This window comes from Oenanthe melanoleuca, chromosome 2, assembly GCF_029582105.1.
Source record: "Oenanthe melanoleuca isolate GR-GAL-2019-014 chromosome 2, OMel1.0, whole genome shotgun sequence".
Lineage (NCBI taxonomy): Eukaryota > Metazoa > Chordata > Aves > Passeriformes > Muscicapidae > Oenanthe > Oenanthe melanoleuca.
Genome location: NC_079335.1, coordinates 80718023 through 80743739, shown reverse-complemented (window position 1 = coordinate 80743739; position 25717 = coordinate 80718023). Strand labels below are relative to the sequence as shown.

General features: G+C 38.9%; 1 protein-coding gene across 1 annotated transcript; it reads left to right on the top strand.

Moving 5' to 3' along the window:
- Window positions 1-449: 449 nt before the first annotated feature.
- Window positions 450-25456, top strand: KDSR (3-ketodihydrosphingosine reductase). The gene is made up of 10 exons (XM_056483622.1): window positions 450-920; window positions 7882-7971; window positions 9074-9130; window positions 13877-13942; window positions 14088-14183; window positions 15135-15326; window positions 17054-17137; window positions 19575-19658; window positions 21464-21565; window positions 21913-25456. The coding sequence occupies exons 1-10, from the start codon at window positions 465-467 to the stop codon at window positions 22030-22032; spliced, it is 1347 nt and encodes a 448-aa protein (XP_056339597.1). The 5' UTR covers window positions 450-464; the 3' UTR covers window positions 22033-25456.
- Window positions 25457-25717: the final 261 nt, after the last annotated feature.

Genomic DNA, 25717 nt, shown 5'->3' with positions numbered 1-25717 from the left:
CGCGCATGACCCGTGCCTGGCAGCGCTCAGGCCGGATTTCGAGCCTGGTCTGGTGAACGGTGTTCCTGCCCACGGCAGGAGATTGCATCGAGGTGATCCTTAAGGTCCCTTGGAACCCAAACCATTCTCCGATTTTATGATAACCACCGTCAGTGGATTTTCCCTCCGAGGCCGGCAGCTCCCGCCTCGCTGACGGGGCATTCAGGGCGAACTCCCAGCCCACGCCACCGCGCCGAGCCGGCGCGCACCGCCCCTCTGGGGCCGGGCCCGCCCTCACGCTGCCCTGCCGCCGGTTCCGCGGCCAAGGCCGGGCTCTCCGGACCAGGACCATTCCCCGCTGCCCTCCGTGAGCGGCCGCCATGAGCTGGCACCCGAGGGGCGCCGCTCAGCACCGCCACCGCCCGCAGGGGGCGCCCGCCGGGCCCGGAGCCGCTCCCGCTGCCCGCCGCCCTTTGCCTCCGTCCATGACCCCGGCCCCGCCGCGCGCTCCAATCCGCGGGCCCGGCCCCGCCGCGCGCTCCAATCCGCGGGCTCGGCCCCGCCCGCCGGCCAATGGCGGCGCCCCGCCCCGGCAGCCAATGGGGCGGCGGAGCGGCGGCCGGGCCCGGCCCCTCCTCCCGCGGCCGCCTCCTCCGCGCCGTGCCGCGCTCGCTCCCGCTCCCGCCGCGGCAGCGCCGTCCCCGCCGGTCCCGCCGCGGCACGGGCAGCGGACGGGCGGCCCCGCTATCCCCGTGCCGCAGCACCCGCCTGAGCCTGAGGGGCTCGGCCCCCCGCCCGCCCGCCGGCCCTCCTCCGCCGCCGCAGCCCAAGCCATGCTGCTCCTGGCCGCCGCCTTCATCGTGGCCTTCGTCCTCCTGCTGTACATGGTGTCGCCGCTTATCAGCCCCAAGTCTCTGAAGCTGCCCGGCGCGCACGTCGTGGTGAGTGCGGCTTCCCTGGGGAAGGGCGCGGGGCGGGTTCCCGGTGGCCGTGCCGCTCCGCGGCGGGAGGAGGCAGCGGGCGGGCGCTGCCGCTCGGCCTCGGCGCCGGGGGGTGGCTCCCGAGCCGCCCGGCCTGCGCCGGGAAAGCGAAGCGAGGAAGGAAGGAGGGGAGGAAGCCGCTTTCTCTGCTTTCTCCGAGCGGGGCTGCCGGGGGCACGGCTGCGGGAAGCCCGCTGCAGGCGCGGGGAGAGCGGGAAGGCTCTCGGCGGGGAAGGGGAAGGGGAAGGGAGGGTCGGGGCACCCGGAGCGGGGTCAGCGCCAGCCCCGGGGTGCCCGCGGCTCCGAGGGGAGGCGTGGGAAGCCGGCGGTGGCACCCCGAGCTACCAAAACACCGGGAGCCACAAGTGCCGGGTGATAAGGAAATGACCTGTCCCGATGGCTCTGACAGCCGCTGTGTGTCCCGGTTGGCTTAAGGCGATGGTCTGAGTCACCATCTTCCAGTCTCAGCGCTGGCTTTTTGAGACATTCCTTTTGTGCTCTCCAAGCCACCGGTTACCTCGAGTTTTCTTTTGGCATCTCCCAGGGTAGTGACGTGGTGTTTGTACACACGCATAAACCAAAGGCCAAATCTATGATCTCTTTGGTCTAAAAAACCAACTCGGGTATGAGGAAGTGGAAAAACCAATACAAAGGAAGTGGTCAGATGGCACTTGGCTGCTCTTTTATCCTTAAGCACATAGATAGGGATGTCTTTGAGCAATATTTTGACAAGATGGTAGAAGGAAATCTTTGGAAGAGCACACTGTTGAAAGAGTCCATGAATAGTGTTTCACTGGAAGTTATATGAGTATGTGGCTTGGGAAGAGTGGCACAGAAGAAGGGGGAATACTACCCAGGTGCTTTCAGAGGGATCACAAATAGTGAATTTGGGCAGATGATAACAAATGAGTTAAGTGGTTCAAAATATTTAGGGTCCTAGAATCAGTTTTCTTAGTTTATCTCCAAACTTCCAGGGTGTGTTTTGTACAGAGAAGCCGCAGTTTACTATTTGTTTAAGTTTACTGTAGTAGTTTTGGTTTGGTTTTTTCCTTATTATATTTTGGAGTTCCTCTTTGGGGGATGGAGCTTTCCCCAGAATGATTAAGAGGTTTCCAGGTTGCAACAGTGCTCCCAAGTTGCTTTATGCAGTAGGTGTGAACTTGGGTGCTGTAACTGGCTTTACAGCATCATATTCTGTGTGAAGTGTGTTCAAGGTTGCATTAAGGTTCTTGGGTTATGGCTCTTTCCCTGAAGGAGTAATGATTATTGAGGCAAAGGTGAAGGAAACTTACAGGCTTTCTGTGACTTTTATGAAGAAATAGAATAGCAAACGTTAAAAATACATGGATTTTGGTTGGTTGGTTTTATTTATTTACATATGTAGTGATCACATGGAATTTTGTTCATTCTGTGTAGTGATTAAACTCTTTAAAAGCTATTGTGCTGGCTCTTCTAATCAGAAGGGTTCATTTAAACAAGTTCATATTGAAAATGATGAGACTGTTCCTGTTGGAGAAGCCTCCCTGTAACCATTGCTTCTAATTAGCAGTTTAAGCTCAATTTGATACTAGTGGAAGTCTGAACAACAGTATTCCTGCAAGTCCTGTAAAATTAAGAGTTCAACTAGATAACTAACTATAATAACATAGTGATGAAGAAAAAGGCTGTAAGATATACAGCTTGATTATACAAATAAAAATTTGCAGGCAGTTTTATTATTGCCACCACTTGTAGAGCTGCTTGTTTTATTTTGACTTCAGTTATGCTCCTAAAGTTTTTATGCAAACTAATGAAATATGGAACAGTTGGTTTGGAGGTCAGTAGTTCTTATATGTGTAGGTGCTGTTAGTAATGCTGGACACTTGTACTTGTGGATTTCAGATTCCCTAGTGTCATGCATAAGGAAAAGTATTGGATGATGGTAATATGAATCAGAAATACTATTTAAGAAGACTTTCTATGCTGTGTGTGTAAAGTGAATTGTTTTCTCATATGCTGGGGGTGAACATTCTCTGCTACTGAAATGACTGAGAGACTTCATGAAAATATTTAAGGAACGTAACTATGTAAGGGCTTCTTTGAAGTATTCTCACAGAAAAAAATAGCAAAATCTGTTTAAGTATCAGGCCTCAGTTAAACCCACTATTGAAATAAGTAAAAGAATTGTGTATATAGCTGGTTGAGCCCTTTAAAGAGGGCAGGTGATTGTTATTGCACACTATGATTTTTTCAAAATATACCTGAATAAATTGCTTTACTGAAGCAGAAAAAGTCATTCTTCCCTAGACACATTTCTTTCTAGGGGTCTGTTGAAAGTATAATGAAAGTATATCTTACATTTCTGAAGGAAGGTCATTGGGCAATTTCAGAGGCTATTACATACCAGTTATTGAATTTTCAACTTAAGTCAGCGTTCTTTTCACTTTTAATCCTTCATAAAAATTATTTCTCTTTACTCCTAAAAGTTGTGGTTAGGAGATGTCTGAGTTATGGCTAAATGACTTATTCTGGCTGCCATTTGGGGTAGGAATTTGAAGCAGAAAACTTAGAAGGTTTTTTTTTTTTTTTTCTTTGTCCTCTCCCACTGTCATTTGTGTGATAGAAGCCCTTGCTGTGTTAGGCAAGACATGGTTTCTGGAGAAATCATAGAATTATAAGAGTCTCTTTTTCTTAGAAAAGAATAGGAGTGCTATTCAGAGTGAGAGTCTAGAGAACTCCAAATTACTCATCGTCTAATCTTGTGGGTTCCTCACCTCCCCCCCACCCCAGTCCTTATCTGCTACGTATTTTCTTTACCCCAGCTAGCACCATTAAATGGTGAGGGCTTTCTCTGCTCTTAAATTGGCTCAGGCATTAGATTCAGCTTATTTTAAACAAAATGCTTCTAAGATGCTTGATACATTTTTTACTTCTTGCATGCCTAGGAAAACATTTTCAAAGAAAGGGTGTAAAAGTTATTTTTGTGCTGTAGAGATGCTGCTTCATATGCTGATCTTCTTCATCCTTTGAGATTCAGAAGGCAGTTTTATACATTTCTTATTTTGCCATTGGCTTTATCTCACTCCTTTGGTCTCAAGCTACAGACATGTCACAGATTCTGTGAGAATAAGCTAGTATTTTGGTAGCTGGCTGTAACAGGAGACAGGAATATGAAAATAGGCTAAGGCAGTTACCACTGTTGCATTTGCATTGAGCTCACTCGGACCGCATTTAATTGCCCTTGCACCTGCTCTGTGCAAGTTCTCTCTTAAGTTTTCTCTACAAAAGTTCTTGAGTGATGCTTAAAAACTCCTTGCTGAAATAATAATGTTAATCCTGTCCCCTTGTTTCAGCCTTAATCTTTCTGAACCAGGTTGAATTTCTGAAAAAAACCCAAACCCCTGAGGTCTCAATGTTATGAATGCAGTTTATCAAAGTTTGGATTAGCAATGGCAGGAAATGGAAATATGTTATCTGCTTGGGACTGTCTCCCATTCAGTTTGAGGCCATTTTTCATATGGATGTAGCTCAGGATGATCGTGACGAACCCTCCTGCACGTGGGTCATCTCTAGTCCAGTAATTTCCCCACTCCTGTGCAGAGCCTGGCCTGATAGCTGTGGTTGGCTTTTTAAGGAAAGCCCATCTTGGTGTCTCAGCACCCTCACCTCGGTGTTGGGAGTGATAAGATCTGTGGTTTGGACACATCCAAGTGGTTCAACAAGAGGTCATTTTGAGACTAGTCAGGCATGCTAACCACTTAGAGTAGATTAAAGGCACATTCTGTTTCAGTAGAACTGTCTATCACAGCAATGACTAAAAGCATCCCATCCAGCTTGCATCCAATTCAAAGTGAAAGTTCTTAAGTTCTATTGGAGATGCCGTATCAAGTCTTGATTTTGATCATTTCTGATGACACTTCACTGAGTTTGGACTGTCTCATCAATTGAGGTGAATTTCCAGTATCTCAAATTCAAAGCTCTAATAGATCAATTCTCTGTACCTCACCCCACCGTTTCCACTTATAAGGGGGAATTAAATCCTATGATTCTTAAGGAAAATTCAGATTCTTAGAAGTTGAACTCTGTTAATTAAGGAACTTGGAGCCAGACACTTCTTGGAATTCCTAGTTTGGTACCTGTTCTTTTTAAGCATAGAAAAAGCTCAGTAACACTGCTCAAGGGCTGGTAGTACTGAATTCTGAACATCTGAATTAATACTAAGTTTTAATTGTGCCTTGTTGTCAAAATACTAATTACTAATTTAAGCTGCAATGGCCATATTTTTTATTTTTGATAACTCCTCTGAGGCTGAGTTACAGTAAAATTTAAAAATGGGGCCGGTGGCAATTCACATGTCTGGAATTAACAAAATGCAGTAGCAGTGTAGAACCATTGGTCACTAGAGTAAGTAATTGTAATACTGTTGTCTTTAACAGAGTAGGTATGTGCTCTTCTGTTAGTTCTGAGCATGTGTTAGGAACTTACATACCTAAAAGACCTCATAGATTTTCTTAGGTAAACTTCATTACAGCACAAGGCAAACTTTTCATTGATGTTGGATTCTGTTTTTTATTTTGCTATTACATTACCAGTCATGGTGAATGCTCCTGAAAGATGCATAATAACCTCCCACGTGCTTCTAGCAGCCTCCCACCTAAATACTAAAGTTCTCAGCTATTTGATATTGCACTTTATCATCAGCCAATCTGATATGAGCTCTATCCAGGTGTGGCTGTAAATAAAAACTTTCTTTTTCTGTTCCTTGCATGATTTCAAACATTGTCTTTCTGAAATGAAGTTAACGTTGTTTGACAAGCTGGAGTTTTGATGCCTGTAGCCTCACCTGCAGAGAATTCCTCAAGTGCTTGTGTAGTTGACCCATTTTTGATAGTCACCAGTTTGTGCTGGTAGTAATCAGCTGTCTCACCAAAAGTTGGAATTGGAGCAATCTTCCATGCCCATTGATTAGTGCTGGTATACCTGCTGCTGGCCTGCAGAAGAATCTCACACATTCTGTGGATCTAAGGTCTGCCTGAATATATCAAACTATTTTAATCTTTTCAGATATGTATTGAAATATTGCAATCTCTTTTAAGAATTTCAGTGTATTTGTTACTTCTTTCCATCATGAAACACTGAAATAGTTCTGTGGTTCTGCTGAAGTCCCAAATCAATAACTAACACTGGCACTCTTATGGACTTACTCTGAAAGCCGTCATTGTTGGTTCATGATACTACAGACAGGGTTTTGCATTTCTAGAACAAGACATACGTCTTGGAGTTATCCTCAGAGGTTTGGGTAGTGTGAAGCTGATCTTGCAGAGTCAGTTAGAAGTTAATCTGAAGCAGTTCTCTCTAATAACAGAGGAAGCCTAAAGAGCTGAAATTAGTCTTTGTGAGTGCTACACCCATTCTTGGCCCATTTGCAGCTCAAGGTGAACCAGTCAGAAACTGTGGATTGTGTTGTAAACCTTTGCTGGGATTATTTTATTTGCACTAAGCTGTTTTTGAGGGCTAGTGGTAAAATACTCAAATGAAAGAAGAGTTTAGTGACTCATGGGAATGTACTTCTGACTCTTCTGACTTTACTGCCTCCGGGAGTGGAAAGAATTTTGAGGATAATACATCTCTGAAAAGAAAACTGAGACATTGCCTAATGAGGAGACAATGCAAGGCTTTTGATAGGATATGTAGTTAGAGATTGGGATCTTTGCTGTTGCACTAATTAGCTCAATGCCTTTTCTTAAAATGGAGGAGGTAACCTTTTGTTGGAGTTTTTGGAAAGGTTTTGATAAAGAGCAAAAGGTGATGATTTTTGAAGAAATCTGAATTTCATCTTCTTCCAATTCTTCTGAACTAATTTAATCAATGTGTTTTTCTTTAAAATAGTTGCTTCTAGGTATTTTGTTCCAATATTTTCTTAATATTACTTCTACTATGCTGTTTAAGGAAAATTCAGATAACTTTGGTATATAAGGAAGATACTAGCGTCCTATAGCTGAAGGTTCATGCAGTCTGAGACTGATCCAAGTCACCTAAAGATGTCAGGCAGACATTTTTATTTTAGTCAAAAAGAGAGGTCAGGATTGTCATCTACACCTCGTTCCACAGGCAGTTCATAAATAGGTTTATTGAAGGTAGTGAGAGAGTTGGTAAGGTGACCTTCACCTGTATGTTGGTATGATTTGTCAAGGGTACATTCCTGCAGCATATGATGCAGGACTTTAGCCATCAACTTGTATTTGTCTAATATTAAAGAAATATTAACTTCCTGTTTGTGTATAAGACTATCCAGGTGTTACAGCTTGGAGGAAGAAAAAAAGGTTATGGAAGTTTAGACGCTGGCATCCCCACTAAACTGGATGGAATGGGGGCATTCAAGGTTCTGACTGGGGGACTGAAAAAGACACTACAAAGTGCCAATTATTGAATTTATGGGGTTTTTTTCCTTTTAGTAAGAAAGAAGATGTTTTTTGTTTATGTTTACATGATGACATAATCAGAAAACAATCTGCAATAGCTGAGTTTACAAGTAATTTCTACTGTGGCCAGGTATGAGGGGGCAGTATGTAATGGCACTATCGTGGCATTAACAGCAATTTCAAACTTTTAACAACATGCTTTTAGAAATAGCCTGTGGAACATGTGGCAGCACCCACGTGGGAGTGCTCTAAGTGTGCCTGGCAACAGAAATAACCAAAAATTACCACTGAGATAGAACTGGTTTTAGGGTAGAAACAAAGGCTCATTGATCTATTCAGATCTTACATTTCATTCATGCTCCATAAGTAATCTAACTTTAGTGCACCTCCTGTGTTCGTATCTCATCGCGTGATATTTTAGCCTCAGTATGTTTTTAGAAATTTCTTGTGGTTTGACTCATACATGTGTGAGAAGGGATGAGAATAGTGGACTAACACTGATTTTTTCAAATAACTTTTAGGTAACTGGAGGCTCCAGTGGGATTGGAAAATGTATTGCTATTGAATGCTATAAGCAAGGTGCTTTCATAACACTGATTGCAAGGGATGAGGTAAGTGGGCTAAACTGTTCATAAAATCTGTATAGGTGGGAATAATTCTGGGATTGATGATTATTCATACTTCTTCAGTGTGTATTTTAAGGGGACCCTAAGCATTCCAAGTTAATGCATTTGAGTAGCAGAGGTGGCTGCCTTTTTAAGAAGCATAGCCCAACATGGAATTTTTGATTAGCTTGCCTTAAAACTACTGCCAGTGCTATTGCATTTGTTATTGGCATTTGTTATAGCATTGTCTAGATCTGTGCCAGAGCACAGAATCAGGAAAACCCCTATATTGGTTAAAACTGTAGAATTTCCCTACAGTAAGTGACACGTGGGAGTTTAATCATCTCTAAAATTCACAAACTATACTGGTGTCTAATCAGCATTGTATCATATTTTTTACTAGTGAAAAACTCTTCATCAAGACAGCTTTGGAAGAAAAAGCATTGCTTTGGGTTTTTTTTTTATTGTTGTTGCTGTTGTTGCTTTTTAACTAAGAGGTATTCAGAATTTCATTTGAATGACTCTGTTTTCATAATAGGCTGTTGTTTTATTTGTTGCAAAAAACCTAATTATTCTGGGAACAAAAGCACTTAATTTTGGAGGGCCTCAGTCCCAGCTGATTTGTTGATTTACATACACTTGAGAACATACTTTACATAACCTTGAATGTAGTCAGAATTTGGAGAATTTTTCTTGAAAGGATTTATTACACTTTGAATTTACCAAATTATGGGGATTTGATAATTTCATTCCAGTGATCATTCTGCAGGAAGGTTTATGTAATATCACATAAATATAAAATAGAACCAAAATAAAGGAGAAGAATCAATACCTACAGTCTTAGGTGCTCTCTGTAGCATGAAACAAAAGCATTAAATCTATAGAAGTCGTTACTGACTTTAGAACACAAATTGAAAAACAGAGAAGTGAATTCTTGATAAATTTAATGTTTTCATATCTTTGTAAGTCTTCAAAATGATGGTAAAATGCTGTAACTAGTTGAGGATGACTTGGGGGGCGTGGTTAGGGGGATGTTTTTCAGCCTTGTTGAAGTACTGAGGGTTAACAGTGCTCTCAGAAGTTTCAGTTGTCTTTGTGTCCATTTCAGAACAAGCTGTTGCAGACGAAGAAGGAAATAGAAAAGTACTCTGTTAATGACAAGCAGGTAAGGTTACTGCTAAGAGGGCCTGTTGTGTGTTTTGTTTAAGACAGTGACTAAATGTAGTTCACTGGTCCTGTCTCTAAAACAAAGCTGTTTGACAAAACTGAGTGAGGACTCAGTATTTGGATTCAGGAATACCAGTCTGTTTACATGAGGTTTCTGAGCTCTTGCTATATTTGATGTTGGCTAGCTAGTGCATTAGCCTGCTTTTCTTAGAAAAGGATGTCTTCATCTGTAGGTGTGGAATGCTTTTTTGGATAGCTGCAATTTACTGTCACTTGATAAGCATTTTATTTTTTCAAATGAAGTGGAAGAACCAATTTTTTTTTCCTCAAATACTGTTTTTTTTGCAATTCGTAAATACAGCATCTGTCTTGGGAAAGAAGTTTAGCTACTTGTTCCCAGGTTTATTTCACTACTTCATACTTTTGTTCGTTTTCCTGAATAAGTACTGTCCCAGTTACACAAGTTAAATTTGTGAAGTTCTGAGACTTCTAAACAGAGGAGCTGCTTTGCTAAATAGATAATGCACTAGTGCATGAAGGCAATGGTTTAGAGCTTGCAGAAGTACTAGCTTAGAATAGCTAAGCTTGCTGTATTCAAAACATGCAACCTTGAGTGATAAGGGGAGAGGGTAAATAGTACTGAAACTGTTAACATATTTGACTTCCTTGTGTTCCAGAACTTTGTTGATCATGAAAGTACCTTAGTAACTAAGTTACTTTTATGATCACAAATAGAAGCAATTTATTTGTCCATAATTTTTGGGGTGCTCTCAATCCCAGCTGGTTTGATAATTTATTTACACTTGAGAACTTATTTTAAAGCTCTCAAGAACTTCAGAGATTTGAATTGATAAATTAGATATTCTGTTGAAAAGAAGCAATGAAAAAAGCTGAATATTTGCAGGCAAAAATTTTAGTATAGTAGCTGATAGAAATTTTTTAATACCTCCATTTGAAAGATAAGATTCTGTCTTTGCTTCCTTATACTTTTGTCAAGTGGCTCAAGCTGGGTTGTATTTTTTTTTTTCTGTGCATGCTGCCTTACTCAGATCAACTTTGTTTGAAAACCTAAGCCATTTGAGGTGAGGAAAAGCTGCATTTTGCCCATTAAAAAAAAAAAAAATCCTGATAACCATTTTCTTTTAGCTGCTCTAGCAGTTTTCCAAGCTTAGCATTACAGTTAATCCCTTGTCAAACAGTGTGTCAGGATGTTCTTGTTAAAATCTGTCCTAGCTTGATAGATGCTGACTTTTAAAAAGACTATTATTCGGTGCATGTACCTAGGAGTTTCAGTAAAAATCTCCAAAAGCACCTTCAAGGCTGAGCAAGCTCCATTGTGGAGTGACTAGGACTTTTTCTGCAGAAGCAGTTTCAGTCTTGCAGCCAGGTTAAGCAGTTGGCAGCTGAGGTGATGGGCAGGCTGGCTCCTCTGTAGCTGTTGTTGGGTTGTGGACGTGATCTCAGGGAAGCCTGACTGATCTGAATGGAAAGAACAGAACTGGAGAAGGCAGTCAGTCTGGGGCACAGCTGGCTCTGGAACAACAGATCAAAAGCTGTTAAGTGACAGAAGATGAATGGAGAAGCTGTACAAAAGGATTACTGCAAGGTTGTAGAGAAAGGTGATGTCTACTATAGATAACATACACAGACTGTTACCTTTACTAGATCACAGAATCATGGTTTGGTTTGGGCTGGAAGCCACCCTAGAGATTGTCTAGTTCCAATTCCCGTGCTCTTGACAGGGACACTTTCCATTAGACCAAACTGCTCAGAGCCCCATCAAACCTGGGCTTGAACACTTCCAGGGGTGAGGCATCCACAGCTTCTCTCAGCAACCTGTGCCAGTGCCTCCCAGTAAATAATTTCTACCTAATATCTGATCTAAACCTACTTTCAGTTTAAAGCCATTTTCCCTTGTCTTATCATTGCATGCCCCTCTTCTGCTCTCTTATAGGCCCCCTTTAGGTACCAAAAGGCAGCTGTAAGGTTTGCCTGAAATCTTTTCCATGCTGCACAGCCCCTCTCTCAGCCTGTCTTCATAGGAGGGGCACTTGAACCCTCTGGTCATTTCTGTGGCCTCCTCTGGATGTGCTCCAGCAGGTGCATGTCCCTCCTGTGCTGGGGCCCCAGAGCTGGATGCAGTGCTCCAGGTGGGTCTCACCAGGGCAGAGGGACAGGATCCCCATCCCAGCCCTGCTGCCCACACTGCTCTGGATGCAGCCCAGAGCACGTTTGGGTCTCTGGGCTGTGAGTGCACATGGCTGGGTCACATCCAGCCCCTCATCCACCAGCAACCCCAAGCCCTTCTCAGCAGGGCTGCTCTCAATCAGTTCATCTCTCAGCCTGCATCAATGGGGGGATTGTCCCAATCCAGGTGCAGTACCCTGCCCCTGGTCTTGTTGAACTTCATGAGATTCCCACTTCTGAAGCTTGTCCAGGTTCCTCTGGATGGCAGCCTGTCCTTGGTGTGTGTCAGCTAAACCACTAGGTTGGTGTCATCTGCAAGCTGCCTGCAGATCTCGTTGTGTGTGTCATTGAAGGCACTGAATGGTCCTGTGTCTAGCCAGGAGGCAGAGATCCTCAGGGAAGATTGCTTTTTTATTGGGTATGTGCTGTCACTGTTCAGCTCTTGGATACATACTTGAAACCAAGTAGCGTTGACAAACCCGAGTTTCACCTTTGCCTGTGATTTGAAGTGGTGATGGTGCAGCCTCAAATGAGGTTGGTGTGCTCTGGAGAAATATCCTTACCCTTAGAGGTTTTTTTTTTTTTCCAATATTTTAAAAATCCTTTTTCTAATCTAGAATATTCTCAGTTACTTTACTGGGGGTGAGTTGATCTTTTATTGGGGAAAACTTTATTAATGCTTTATTAATGCTTGTGGTAGCATATTCTGTATCCTAGATGTGAATCTGTGGTCCATATTTTGGAGTAAAGGTAATTAGTATACGGTAGCAGGAAGAATGAATGATAATAGAAGCAAAGAGGTGAATTGTAAAATGCTGTAGTAGTCAGTAAAAGCTGTAGGAGTTCCTGAGTGTGTTGCTCACAGTGTAACTAATCTATGCAATCTGTTAAATTAAAAAATTGCTCCAGTTTTTATAGCGAACTGTGGTTTACTTCATCTCCTCAATGATCTTGGCAAAGACATCCAAATGATAATTCAATGTTTGCATTCAGTTGCTGTTTTGTTCTTAAACTTTTTCAAAAGATAAATGTTTCCAAAATGTAATAAATGCCTTAAGGGGATTCCTGCCAATAACTTGTGCCACAAGTTTACTCTGCTGTCCAACTACACACAATGCTGGGAGGCAGGAATAGCCAACCTGCTGTGCAGGAATGGCAGGCAGATTCTGTTTATGCAGCTAAGAAGTGTCACAGTCTGACCAGGGGCAGGAGTGACAAATCACTGACTGCCAAAGCAGTTAGTTACACTGTGGTGAGCCTTTTTTATGTGTGTGTGTTTGCCCACGTGCTCCATGATCAGTGGTCATGAGCATACTTGTTACAAACTACTGATAACTTTGTTTTATTTCATCTCTGACTTTTAAATTAATTGACCAAAGTACCAGAAAGGGTAGAAGTTGGAACAGGAATGCAGGAATCCCTCCTATTATTGCAAAGGAGATGGCTTTTCTGTTCAAGATGAGGAATTACCCCAGAGCTCTGTTGATGGCTTAGCAGAGAGAGTAGCTTATTTGTCAGTACCTGGTGTTTGCAGCAGTCTTACAGTTTGGAAGTGTAACCCAAAAGCTGTGCTTTTGGCCAGAAGTTGATTTGAAGCAGTTTAAAAACCTAGATTCTGAGACCATCGTGCTGAAAGGAGTCAGTAACTTTCAAGGAAAACACGGCAACTTTTAGCTTCAAGAAAACCATATAATTATCTCTTTTCCTTCATCCTGCCTGCCCACTCATCCCCTCTGCTTCTTTCTTTCCTGGTTATTTTAATTTTTCTGTATCTTTCAAATGAAACCCCTTAATGTCTGATTTCCAGACAAAGAGTAAATACGTATGCATGCCTTCACTTTTTTAGATATTTGTGACACTGTGCAATGAGTTAGTTACTCATAGAAATTTTATTTTCACTTTGTGCTTGAGGTGTCCCAATTAAATATTATGCAACTAAGTTTTTTTTTATGCAACTACTATTCTTAAAAAAAAATCATTAAATAAGGAGGTAGTGTGCATTGCACTAAAATTAGTGGGGTTATTACACTTGCTTTCTAAATTTTGGAACACTTTTTTTGCAGTGCTGGTTCTGCTGCTTCAGGGTAACGCTGCAACCATGCCTTGCTGTGAGGTGGAAAAAAACATTTTTTCTTTAAAGATGAGCTTAAGCCATACAAATGGTCTGACTTATGTTTAGCTGATGAAAGTTAAATATATCACTGGGGAATTTTGATTATCTTAGTTAAAATAGCTTTTACTAAACTTCATGTAAATAACTTGGTCAATAGAGTGTCTTAGTACAGTAAATTGTACTTTTTGTACAATTGTACATAAGTTACTGCTTTGAAGATCATGAGGTGCATATTTGTTCTTAATGTAATCTTTATTATACTAGAACCTGTGTGTGAAGAGGAGGAGCTTGAAGGTAGCAGAAATTGCTTTCTCAAGTGTGGAAGAAGTCCAGAATATCTTGTGGAAAAGATGGCATTGGGCTTGTTTTATTTTGAAAGGCTCTAAGACAACAATTATTGGACTTGGTGTGTTGTGAAAATGTGCTTTCGCTTTTCTTTTCTAGGTTGTGCTTTGTATTTCTGTTGATGTGTCCAAAGACTATGAACAGGTGGAGAATGTTCTAAAACAGGTAAGAAAATAGCTGATTCACCTACATATCTTAAGAAACTTCTGTCTGTGTGTTGCATTCCTGTTGGAAATAGTTTATTTGGTACGGTGATCTAGGAAAGTTTTTTCTTCATAATGAATATCTTAACCTGTGTCCCCTCTTCCAGGCTCAGGAGAAGTTGGGGCCAGTTGACATGCTTGTAAACTGTGCAGGAACATCAGTTACAGGAAAATTTGAGGATATTGAAGTGAATTCTTTTGAAGTGAGTGAACATACTTCTTTATTTCATCATATGATAATTTCGTATTTAACCATTTTAGCAATTAGATTGCATTTCTGTGTCTGCAGACTTGACTTGTGCTAGCTGTCAGAATCTCTTCAGATTTGCAAAGGTTGCCTCTAACTTTTCCTCTAACGATTTCACACAGGTTAATTTTTTTCTGTTGAAGGTTTTTCAAAAGTATTTTTAACCTGCTTAAGAAAAATGCAGTTTTTATCAGTGTTCAGTTCTGACATGCACGAATTGTTTCAGCTTGAGAAGCTGCTGCTCTGATGAAAAGACAAAAAAGCAACCCCAAAACGCCTGTATTTTGGTTACTAATTGCCCACAGCCCTGAGGCCTCCATTCATGTACAGATAATGCTGAATCATCTGAAAATACTAAATGGACATAATTTTATATCATAAATTTGAATCATCCATTTTATTGCTTGTATAGGCTATCAGTTGTGTTTTAGGTTTTGTAGAGAATTAAATTAAAGACTTCCCTTTATCCTGGCAAAGAAGAAAATCTCTGAAACGTGTAAATACATAGCATTTTTCCTGTTTCCTGTTTTAGAAAGCTCTTTAAACTTTCAGTATGTTTTCATGCATCATGCATAAATGGATTGCTTCCTGGAGGCTGTTCAGGTTAGATTTTCCCTGAAATATTTTTCTTTTTCCCTTCAAGGCCATATGGTTCACAGTATTAGCAGTATCCTGGATGCTATTAAGACTTGCAGGATTTCTTTTGGCTTGGAGTAAGATTTTTAGCTATAAAACAGTTTATGAAGCTGTAGAATAGAAAACAGTTGTTTCTTTTGCCAGAACAGATCTGGTGAACTTGATTGTTAAAACAGACTGAAATAGGGTTTTTTTTGATAAATAAGACCAAACAGCTGAAGAATTCTGGATCTGTGGCTCAAATACTCAAATATTAATGTTGTTTGTGCAGAGATTAATGGCAGTCAATTACCTGGGTAGTGTCTACCCGAGCCGAGCAGTGATTGCTACCATGAAGGAACGCAGGATGGGAAGGATTGTATTTGTATCATCTCAGGCTGGGCAATTAGGCCTCTTTGGATATACAGCTTATTCTCCAACGAAATTTGCTCTTCGAGGGTTGGCTGAAGCCCTGCAAATGGAGGTATGTGTGCAATAGTTTTAAGTCATTTTGGTTATAAATAATTTCGGTTTAGCTGTCAGCACAGGACATTTTCATTTAAATAGGTGGAGGGGGTTTTGTATTGTGCAGCATTGCACATTGCAGCATTGCATCTGTGTGTTATTTGCCCTCATTTGGCAGCAGTACAATCCTATTCCTCTGCATGGGTTGCAGAAACTAACCTGATTTCAGTTGCATAAGAGGGAATAGATTGAATCTGTTCCTAAAACTGAGTATGACCATATGTGCAGACATTTTTTTAATCTTTTATTTTAATTAAAAGGACTAGATTTTTAAGACTTTTGATTAAAAGCCTTCTTCAAGGTTCTAAGTGCAAAATTATATTGAAGATATCATATGCATGCATGAGAGACAGGCCAATGATTGCCGGTTTGAGAGTCCATGGTAAGTGGTATGTGAACTGTATGAAACTGTAAAACTCCTAAGCTAGAATTTGATGATTGTCCAGCAAAGAAAAATTTGATTTGCAGTGACTCACTCCTGTGTATTTTGATATATATGGGCTTTTTATCCTGCAGTGATCTAAGCTTATGTTTAAGATCAAAACCAAACAAACATTATTTTCATTATTCAGTGGAACAAGGTGGGTAAGTACATTGTAGTAAGACAGATAAAACTGATTTGAAAATTACTTTTGTAGTTTTGTCATTTTCCTTTCAAGAATGGATATTTGAGTAATTAAGTCTTTATATATATAATGTCTGTGTTTGGTTCTAGACCCTTGCATAGTCACTATTGTATGCCTCGATCAGGATAAGAATGTGGGGTAAAACTGCCTCTAATCACTTCTGGTCTGCCAATTAGAACAGTGTGAGCGCAGGGTTTTTCTTCAGACTGGTGACTGATACTTTTGTGGAGACAGGATTATTCAAGACTAAAAATAGGGTGTTTATGGGCGTGTAATGTGGTATATCAGTAAGTGTTTTCAATACAGAAGGTTTCATAATATAAATAAAAATGCTTAGTGTTTTACAACACTTTGCTTTATTGTAGCCCTCTGAATATTTTCATTAAAAGCTTTTTTTTCATTTGTATTGGAGTACAGATTTGTATTGCAGCAGTTTCTGAATAGTATTGCACTAAGTGATATAATTCTATGACACATCCATACAAATATATAGCTAAATACAATCCTGGATGTAAGACCTTCCATTTTTCCTCATATTTTCCCATTATTTTTTTGTCTCCTTAGACTTTGACCTCTTGCAAGTTTATACCATGGGTTGAAAAGCCTTGAGACTTGAGTATACCTCTTTAAGATAACAAATTTGAATTTTACATTTTTGTTGTTTTTATTTTTTCCTCAGTGAAAGCCTTTTTAGCCTTGTGTTTATAGATGTTGGGTACTGGTATTTGACAGAGGTTTAGTCTTCTTTTAGAAATTGAAATTGGTAAAAGGATAGACTTAAACTACTTTAATATTATTCCTGAGATTCAACAATTAATTTGCAAAGTTTTTAGGGACTTTTATTAGAAAAAACACCACAACCACCTTTTTAAAATCTTTGCTGTTTTGTTTCTCAGTTGACAAAGCTGCAAGTCTTGAAATTGCTGAGTACTTAACCTTAGAAGCAATTTAAATTCATGCTTGCTGAACTTCTTAATTACAAGACAAATTGATGAAATTATAAGGGACACATTAAAGCTGTCAGTATTAAGATAACACTTAATGCTTTTGTAAAACACAGGTAAAACCTTATAATGTCTACGTAACAGTGGCCTATCCTCCAGATACTGATACTCCTGGCTTTGCAGAAGAAAGTAAAACAAAGGTAAATTGTCCTTCAATTTTTAAATAGGTATTTTTAAAGCATATTAAGGTTTTAAGAAGTATTCTTAAACACTTAAATGTTACCATTTTTGAACTACTCAAGAGTTATATAGCTTGTAGGATAATTTTGAGTAATTTCTTGTTCTGAGATTAAATACTTGCTTTAAGATTTGAAACATTGCAGAGTATTCCTGCATGCAATCAGAATACTGGTGTGGGATGGTAAACTGTAAAATTACTGTTTTGTTATTAAAGCTTAATTAACCAAAAATAATATTCCTATTTTGCATCTTTGATAATATGTGGCTGTTGTGATAGATGTGACAGATCAAAGTAAACCTCAGTTCCTTCAGTAGAGGAAGGAACTAAATCATATTGTATGAAAGCATGTAATGACCCAGTTCAGTAATGGCTGTTCTCTGGTATTGCAGTAGAAAAGAGACTCTCTTCACACAGTGTTCATAGTGGAAATGACAGCATACTTTTCAGAAGGATGTGCCAGCAGCAGGAGGCCTTTTTCATTTGGATTACCTTAAAGTGAAAGTTTTGACCTTTAGTCACCTCTTGTCATTTGCCGTGTCCACACATGTGAAGTATAATTCTAAAAATCACATTCAAGCCCCCTGTTCAGACTATAGCATCAGGTAGCCAGGAAAAAAAAATATCTTATTTTTTATTTGCATACTGTGAACTAGAAATCTGGTATCTAAGGCTGTCATCTTTACAACATGCATCATCACATATAATTGGAAATTGAGTTTGAATTCCATTTTGTCTTTCACCCTTTGAATAGGAATCAGTAGGGATTGTATAACACAATTCTTACTTCATCATTTCTTGGTACAGATATTCTGTATTAAATGTATACTCCCACACATCCGCATAAAGTGCCAGAATTAGACATCTGCAGATACTTGTATAGCTTGCATATTCTCTAGGATTTTTTTCTTCATAATAGCCTATTTCAGGACACCAGCAGGCACCAGGAGAATGTACTGTTCATCTAAGATTTCTCTTTGAAAGAGATTCAGAGAGATTTATCTCATTTGTCAAAAAAGTCTTGTCTTTCAGGAGAGAATTATGCTTTGTTTTAGCCCACATGACCTCTTTGGATGACTTGCTCCTGGTGTGATACTTTACCTGAAATCTCTGCAATATTGTATTGCTCTGACATTTCAGATACTCATTTATTGTTGCATTTATTTGAATTAATATTTAGAACATATGCTTCTATCTTGCATCTCATTTTTCTATGTAATCATTGAATATAGTAAAAGAAAATATCAGGAGCTAGGTTGCAGCTTTCCTGTGTTTAATCAGTAAGTTTTTTTTGTTTGTTTTTTTTTTGTTGTTTTTTTGTTTTTTTTGGGTTTTTTTTTGTTTTTTGTTTTTTTTTTTTTTTTTTTTTTTTTTTGTTTTTTGTTTTTTTGTTTTTTGTTTTTTGTTTTTTGTTTTTTTTTTGTGGTAGCTGCCTCACTAATGACTACCATGCCTTGGCCAGCTGAGTATCCAGATCAAGCATTTAATGGCTGCTTTCTGTCTGCCTTATTTCCAACTTTACCTGTTGCTCCTGAACACCTGTTTTTTCCCAGATTTAGAGTATTTGAATTACTGTGATATCCCTATATCTCATTTGGATTTGTTTGATACTCAAACTTTACTTTTGAGTTAGCTCAAAAGTAAATGAGGAGCTGTGAAATGGAGATCTGATTATATGAGCCATATCACTGTAGGAATGCATGTAAAAGGGTTTTGTATGTGATTTCTGCTGGCAAAGACCCTGATGTGACCCTGGACACCTTTAAAATACACATACTAAAAAAATAAAATTCAGTGAGCTTGTTTGATGAAATCGGAACTCATAATTCTACAAATATTGGGAAATAGGCCCTTTTCTGTGGAATTTAATTACTGCAGTACTTTGAACTGATGATGAGAGACCTGTAGTTGCTCAACTTTTCCCTAGAAGTGCTCTTTTTAAAAATAATAATTCCAGAATTAAACTAGTCCCAGTATTAGAGTAGACCTGAAAAAAAAAAAAAAAAAAAGCAAGCTGTTTTATAACATATTTCAGACCCATTTTATGCTTCATTTCTGGCAAAAAGACATAAATGAACAAGTGTAAGTATTGAGGAAAAATAGTTGAAGTGTTTTGCTTCTACTGAAAATAAAATACTTGGGGGAAAAAACCCCACTTTCATAGTAGCAATAAACTATGTACAAAAAAGTACTACTGAAGGAAAAGTTGTCATTTCCCTTTGTAAAATTAGACTATTATTTATGAACGTGCTTATACCTTTGTTTAAATGGGTGTTTTAGGTGACACTTGCTAGCAGTGATGTAATCTGTGACAAAAGACCTAAACCTTGATTTGACCTTCATGTTTTTCTCTCCTGTGTGTTGTTAGTCAAACTTAAACTGGTGTTTTTCTATTCAAGCCCTTAGAGACAAAGCTGATTTCTGAAACCTCGTCTGTTTGCCAAGCAGAGCAAGTCGCCAGAGTTATAGTGAAAGATGCCATAGTAAGTAAATTGTGGTTTTTGAGCATGTTCTGTGTTGAAGAGACTAGGATCACATCATGCTTGCCTGAGACTGTAAGATAATGGCTAAGCTAAATGCAAAACCAATTAACACAAAACCGTTCTCTTAGGTTAGTTTGAACAAGAGCTGTTTGCTTTATTCTTCCTTTGCCACTGTGCCCACAAACAATTTTATACAGTCTCTCAGAAGTAAAAGGTATCTGAAGTTGTACATGGACAGAATAAAATGATGCATCAGTATGATGCAATGTCTCAAAGACAGATTATGACTGACTTGAAAGCACTAAACTATTGACTTTTTATGTATTAAATACCATTTGTCTAACCTCAAAAGCTTGTTGTACTCTCTTATTTTTCTTGAAGATGAGTTCATATAAAAATAATTTTACAGTATAGGAAGGCAATTGACTTTTTTTGGCTTTTAATATCTGAAGTATGTGATTTATGAGGGATTAAAATATATAAAATGCTGTTCTTAGTGTACTGTCTTTCTGAGGATTTTTATGTTTTGTGCTAGGGAATGTCTGCATGCTTAATAAAGCACCTCAGAATTGAAACAAACATGAAATTTCATGATTATAAAACACATCCATTGAATCCTAAAATCTGCAATTACTTTGCAGTTCCAAATACTCTTGATCTTCAACATAGTTTACATCTACAGCAGGTGTTCAATTATGAAATTTTTACAGTGTTTTCTCAAATACAGCACATAAACACAAAATTGTCTGATTTTGTTTTAAAACCAAGTACTACTTCAATACAGTATTCTTCTCTTGTGATTAAGGAAAACTAATCTCCTTTCTCATCTTAAGCATCTGGTATACTTATACCATACTTTTTACACTTTGGATCATATATTTAGTTCACACTAATGATGCACTCTGGCCATCAGCAGAGAGTTTGAAATAGAAACGAGAAGGTTTTTGTGTACTCTCAGGTGTATTGGGAAATAATCAAATCTAATAACCTCTACTACTTTGCATAGATTCACCCCTAACCCTCCTTCAGGAGCTCCACCTTTTCCTTTCATTTCACATTCCATAGCTTTAGTCCCACAGTGTTTCAGAAAGTCTGTTTTCTGGCATAAAGTCAAATGGAAACAAATTAGAGAAGCCTGGGAGTAAGATCTGTAGAACTGCAATTTTACTGTTAAGTAATTAAAGTTGTTTGGTTGGTTAGGGTTTCTTCATGGTGTCTTTTCCCCCCTTTTCTCCCCTCTGAATTGCTTAGCAAGCTGTGTCTTGCAGTTAAAAATCTTTGAGGTAGGTGAAGGAGAAGCTGCTACCTAGCATTTGAAATACATCCCCTTACCAAATCTAATGTGATAAGCAAGCTAATTTTAACAAAAGGCAAGCTCTATTTGTCATACAATTCCAGTAGTGGTTGGTGATCTGGTGGAGTTGGGGTATAATTCTGTTTCTGAAATATGCTTATAGCTGAGAAGACTGTCCTGCATTTTCTATGCAAACAAACATGCCTCAAGAAGAAATTTACAGCCTTTAAATCTTGTAAAAATCTGCAGTAATTTAGCACACCTCTCTCTAAAGAGAAGTTGACTTCCTTTTCCATTTTTAAGTGAGTGCCTTTTGGAATGTTGCTATATAGCCCAAAATATTTTTGAATATTTTGTTTCTTAATTGTGGCAATATTTTTTTACAATGAAATATTTGTTGTTAGTGATGCCAGTTATCTGTGTCCATCAGGAGTAGTTGTTGAAATAAGACACATCGTGATTTGTCACAACTGAGTAAATGATTTTTTGTTTTTTTAATCCTTCCATCCAGCAAGGGAACTTCAACAGCTCAGTTGGATCAGATGGTTACATGCTGTCAATACTGACAAGTGGAATGTCACCAGTCACTTCTATTACTGAAGGTCTTCAGCAGGTAGGATTTGTAAAGTACCTCTTGTTATAATTTTTAGAATGTAGAACATTATGCAAACATGAATTATCTTTTCATCAAATGGCTGTTAATACCGTGGCACTTAGTTTTAGGAAACTGCAGTAGTAGTTTCATGCTGAAGCAGCAAGTTGGTGAGTGAGCTATGAGTGTTTTCTGCTACTCAGTCCTGAACTGTTACATAATTAGCTTCATTTGGTGAATTTCTTTTCTGAAGATGAACATGTCTGCCTAGAACTAGTTTTTTTAATTTTATTTTAATATTATGATTCAATAATATGGTGCAATCCAGGGTCCAAAATGAATTGAAAGCTGTTTCTCTCTGTTTCCAGGTTGTTTGCATGGGCATTTTTCGCATCATTGGCCTATTTTACCTAGGAAGTTTTGACAGCATAGTTCGTCGCTGCATGATGCAAAGGGAAAAATCTGAAAGTGCAGATAAAACTGAGTAATCTTTACTTTGAGTGGAAAGAAGAATGTCAAGCGGTCCTGGACAGCTTGCTGCTTAAGTGGGACTCAGTTTTGCTCCTGAAGGATTTAGGCTGGAAGTACTTGCATGTGTGACAGAGGAGTCCCCTCAAAAGCTATGAAAGAAAAAACAAAAGTACAAATCCAGAAAATGCCAAACTATGCAAAAGTGTGAATGAGGATTAGATACCTTTTTTTTTTGGTAATTTGAGTTGGAAAGAATTTGGAGAGCTTGTAAGTGATCTGCAGAGTAGAATTTGAGAATGGATAATGTGTGGTAATTCTGGACAAATACTTAAGTTTTCTCACTTTGGTGCTTATGGATGAAATAAGTACCGTGACAGACCGGGCTGAAGTAGATTGAAGTCCCCTGAACAAGTTGGTACCTTTTGCTAACGTTTTGGGACTGCTTTTGATTTAGAATGTTAACTTTTCCTTTGGCCAATCTACAGATCCTTCTGTGAATGACAGCTTTCCTTATTCTGTCCAACATACAACTGTGGAAACCTGAAGATGGCAAATATGTTTGCATGATCCAAGCTTTCTCAGTGTGGGAGTAATTAAAAAGTATGGTTTAATATATGCATACTTTCTAAAGGGAGATGAAGAACCCGTTCCCACAGAGAAATGCTAGGAGATGTGATTGGGTCTGTAGCTCTTCTGGCCTTTGAAGTATGTTGTGAACAAAAAAAAAAAAAAAATCAAATCAGTATCAAGTGTGTCATTTATGACTCAGCATTTTAAGCCATTAAAACAATGTACAATTTTTACAGATACTTAATCTGCCAGTTTTTGCTCTGGAAAGGAAAGTGGCTTAATGCCACTGTTATGCACATTAATTTCAAAGCTGCAAATGATGAGCCAAACCAGTAGTTGATGGTGGAATCAATTGTAATTAAGATACCGGGCTCTTCCAGTAGCAGGAATGTAGCTTTTTAGGGCAGAGGGGTCAGGAGGGGGAGAGGTGTGTGTCAGAACGGCCTTCCACACTGCATTTTATCACTGCACAGAAAAGCTTTCACATGAGAAATTACATAAAATACTCTCCTTATATGACCCACTTCTAATTTGTTTCATTTACATGATATGAAACAAGGCTGCTCGATTACTGCTTCAGAATACACAGAACCCAGTGGTTGTTTCTAATAAATCTCATTTAACACTGAAAAAGCTTGATGCATAACAATGATGTTTTAAGGGTGCACTATGTATACAGTTTATTTAATGGACCACTATAGTAAGTGCCTTGTGAGCTGCTTTTTTTTTCAAAAGCTGCGTATTTTGTATTTGGTAGCACTGCTGTGTTTTCAATGTCTTATTTCCATTTTCATTCAATACTCTGAATCTAAAATTATGTGTAAAACTGGTCACTTTCACTTCTTTGAAAGTAATATTTAACAACCAAAATAGGCAAAATAGATTGCTTTTGTAAAGAGATTCTCTATATCTATTAACGAAGAGGTATTTAATTAAACTGAGATTAAAAAAATAATAGGTGGTTAACTGGAAAATCTTAGAATGTAATTTATTGAGGCTATTTTTTCCCTCTCTGAATTAGGTTGATCATTTTTCAAATTTTCTTCACATAGACTAAACTTGCTTTAATATACCTGGTTATAAACAAATTTTTTGGAGATGATGACATTGGCACTCTTCATTTTAAGTGGTGAAAATTTGTTAGATTGCAAATGTTGAGGCACTGTTGAATTCTTCACAAAGCCTATGTTTTGGGTCCTGCCTCCTGATTTTGCTTAGATAGGTGAAGTTGTGCATGCCTATAATATAATGCTAATTTTGAGAATATAGTGTATTCCTGCATTTTTAATCAGCTTGGCTTCAGTGCAGAGAAATCTAGTGTGCATTTGTATTTCCTGTGCTGCTTAATGTGAATGACATAACGGAACATTTATTATACATCCATTGTCAACATTGGTTAATTGTTCCTTAAAGCAACATAACAATGCTATTCCTAGAATCATGGAATGGTCTGGGTTGGAAGAGACCTTAAAGATCATCTCGTTCCAGCCCCCAGCCATTGGCAGGGGCACCTTTTACTAGACCAGATTGCTCAAAGCTCCATCCAACCTGGCCTTGGAACACTGCTTCAGACCCTGTGGTCTAAGTTATTCTTGTTTTGATGCAAATCAAATACTCTTTTGACCACCTGGAAAAGATACCAAAATGGGTGAATTGGTTGTGTTGTAGTTTGAAAGAAACAATTATGTAAATGACTTGATACCAGCCCAAGCTTGAAGGTCAGGACTTCAAACCAGTAAGCTTTTGGATACTTGAGCTTTTGGATCCTCAGCTTGAAATGTTAAAGGGTTTGCGTTAAAGAAACGTGACCCAGAAGGTCAGAGCACACACAACACTATGGCAGCTGGGCCTCTAAAGCTTTCAGGTTGGACATCTTGAATCACCACTCACCTCCTAGTATTGACTGATAGAATTCAGTGCAAGTGTCTGGATAAGTAAGACTGCCAGGTGAAAGTTATGGTCCTGATCTACAGGCACTTCAGTTTTCCAGACCTGATTTTGCATAGTGTAAGTGAGTGCTTTGGCAGTGAAACTGTAGGTTGAGCCCCTCAGCAGTCCTGGAGATTGAAACAAGGTATGTTTTTTAAAGCAAGAAAAAAATACTTTTCATTGTTCTAGCTTCTGCTGTTGCAAGTTAATGATGTTTGTTTTAGCTGATAAATTTCTCAACTGTTTTACCGTCAAAACAACGTAAATTGTCAACTACAGCAACCTTTGGTGTAAATTTTGTTTTCTTATGCACATTCTCTATCTACCAATGTATCTTTTTAAGGTCCAATATAAAGTGAAGGAGATGCCTTGTAATCTTGTGAAAAAATGTTTAGCAATTGAAAAACTCTTGCCAGTTTAAATGTTACAGAACCTCTGCATCAAAATGTTTTAGCAATGTATTAGATCCGTGAAGATCTTCAAATAGGCTTTACTTTCTACTTATTGTCTAGTTGTCAATAATTTAATCACTTGTGCCATATCAGTTGGTATCTTGTCTCTTATTTTCTTGGTCAGCCTTGTAAGGTTCAATTTAGGCTTTGCTAGTCTTTTCCATTCCATGTAGTTTCTAATGACTGTTTGCTTTATATACAGATTTGTCATAATTTTACTTCTAGTTTACTTCACCAAGGTGTTCACGTGCAATTTAAATAGATTTAATATTTTAATAAGGAAGAAATATATAGGTGAATAAAGTTTATTTGCTGTGAAAAACTCTAGACACTTTTAAATGGTAAAGATACATAGCGTTATTTGTAAAAAGAAATTTTGTGCTTATTGCGTCATCATTTTTTGTGCCAGAACTGTAAACTAGTTTTCATATTTTATACTTCTCAAAATAAATGGAGAATCAATAAAGCCTGTAATTTCTAACTTCTTTGAGAGGATAAAGGGCAGTGAATAAATTCATTTGCAGGGCTTTGGTGTGGTGGGATTTTCTGGTTTGGGTTTTTCTTTTTCTTTAATCTGAGATTAGCTCAGCAGGAGTCTTAATTTTTAGGACAGCGGAGGGGGCAACATGTCCTTCCATTTTTGCAGCTTAGGGCAGAGGTAAAAAAAGGATGTTAAAAATTACTCTGCTGAGTATTCAGTGGACCCAGTATCCTCAGACTATAATGAAAGTGAGATTAAATTGACAAAACC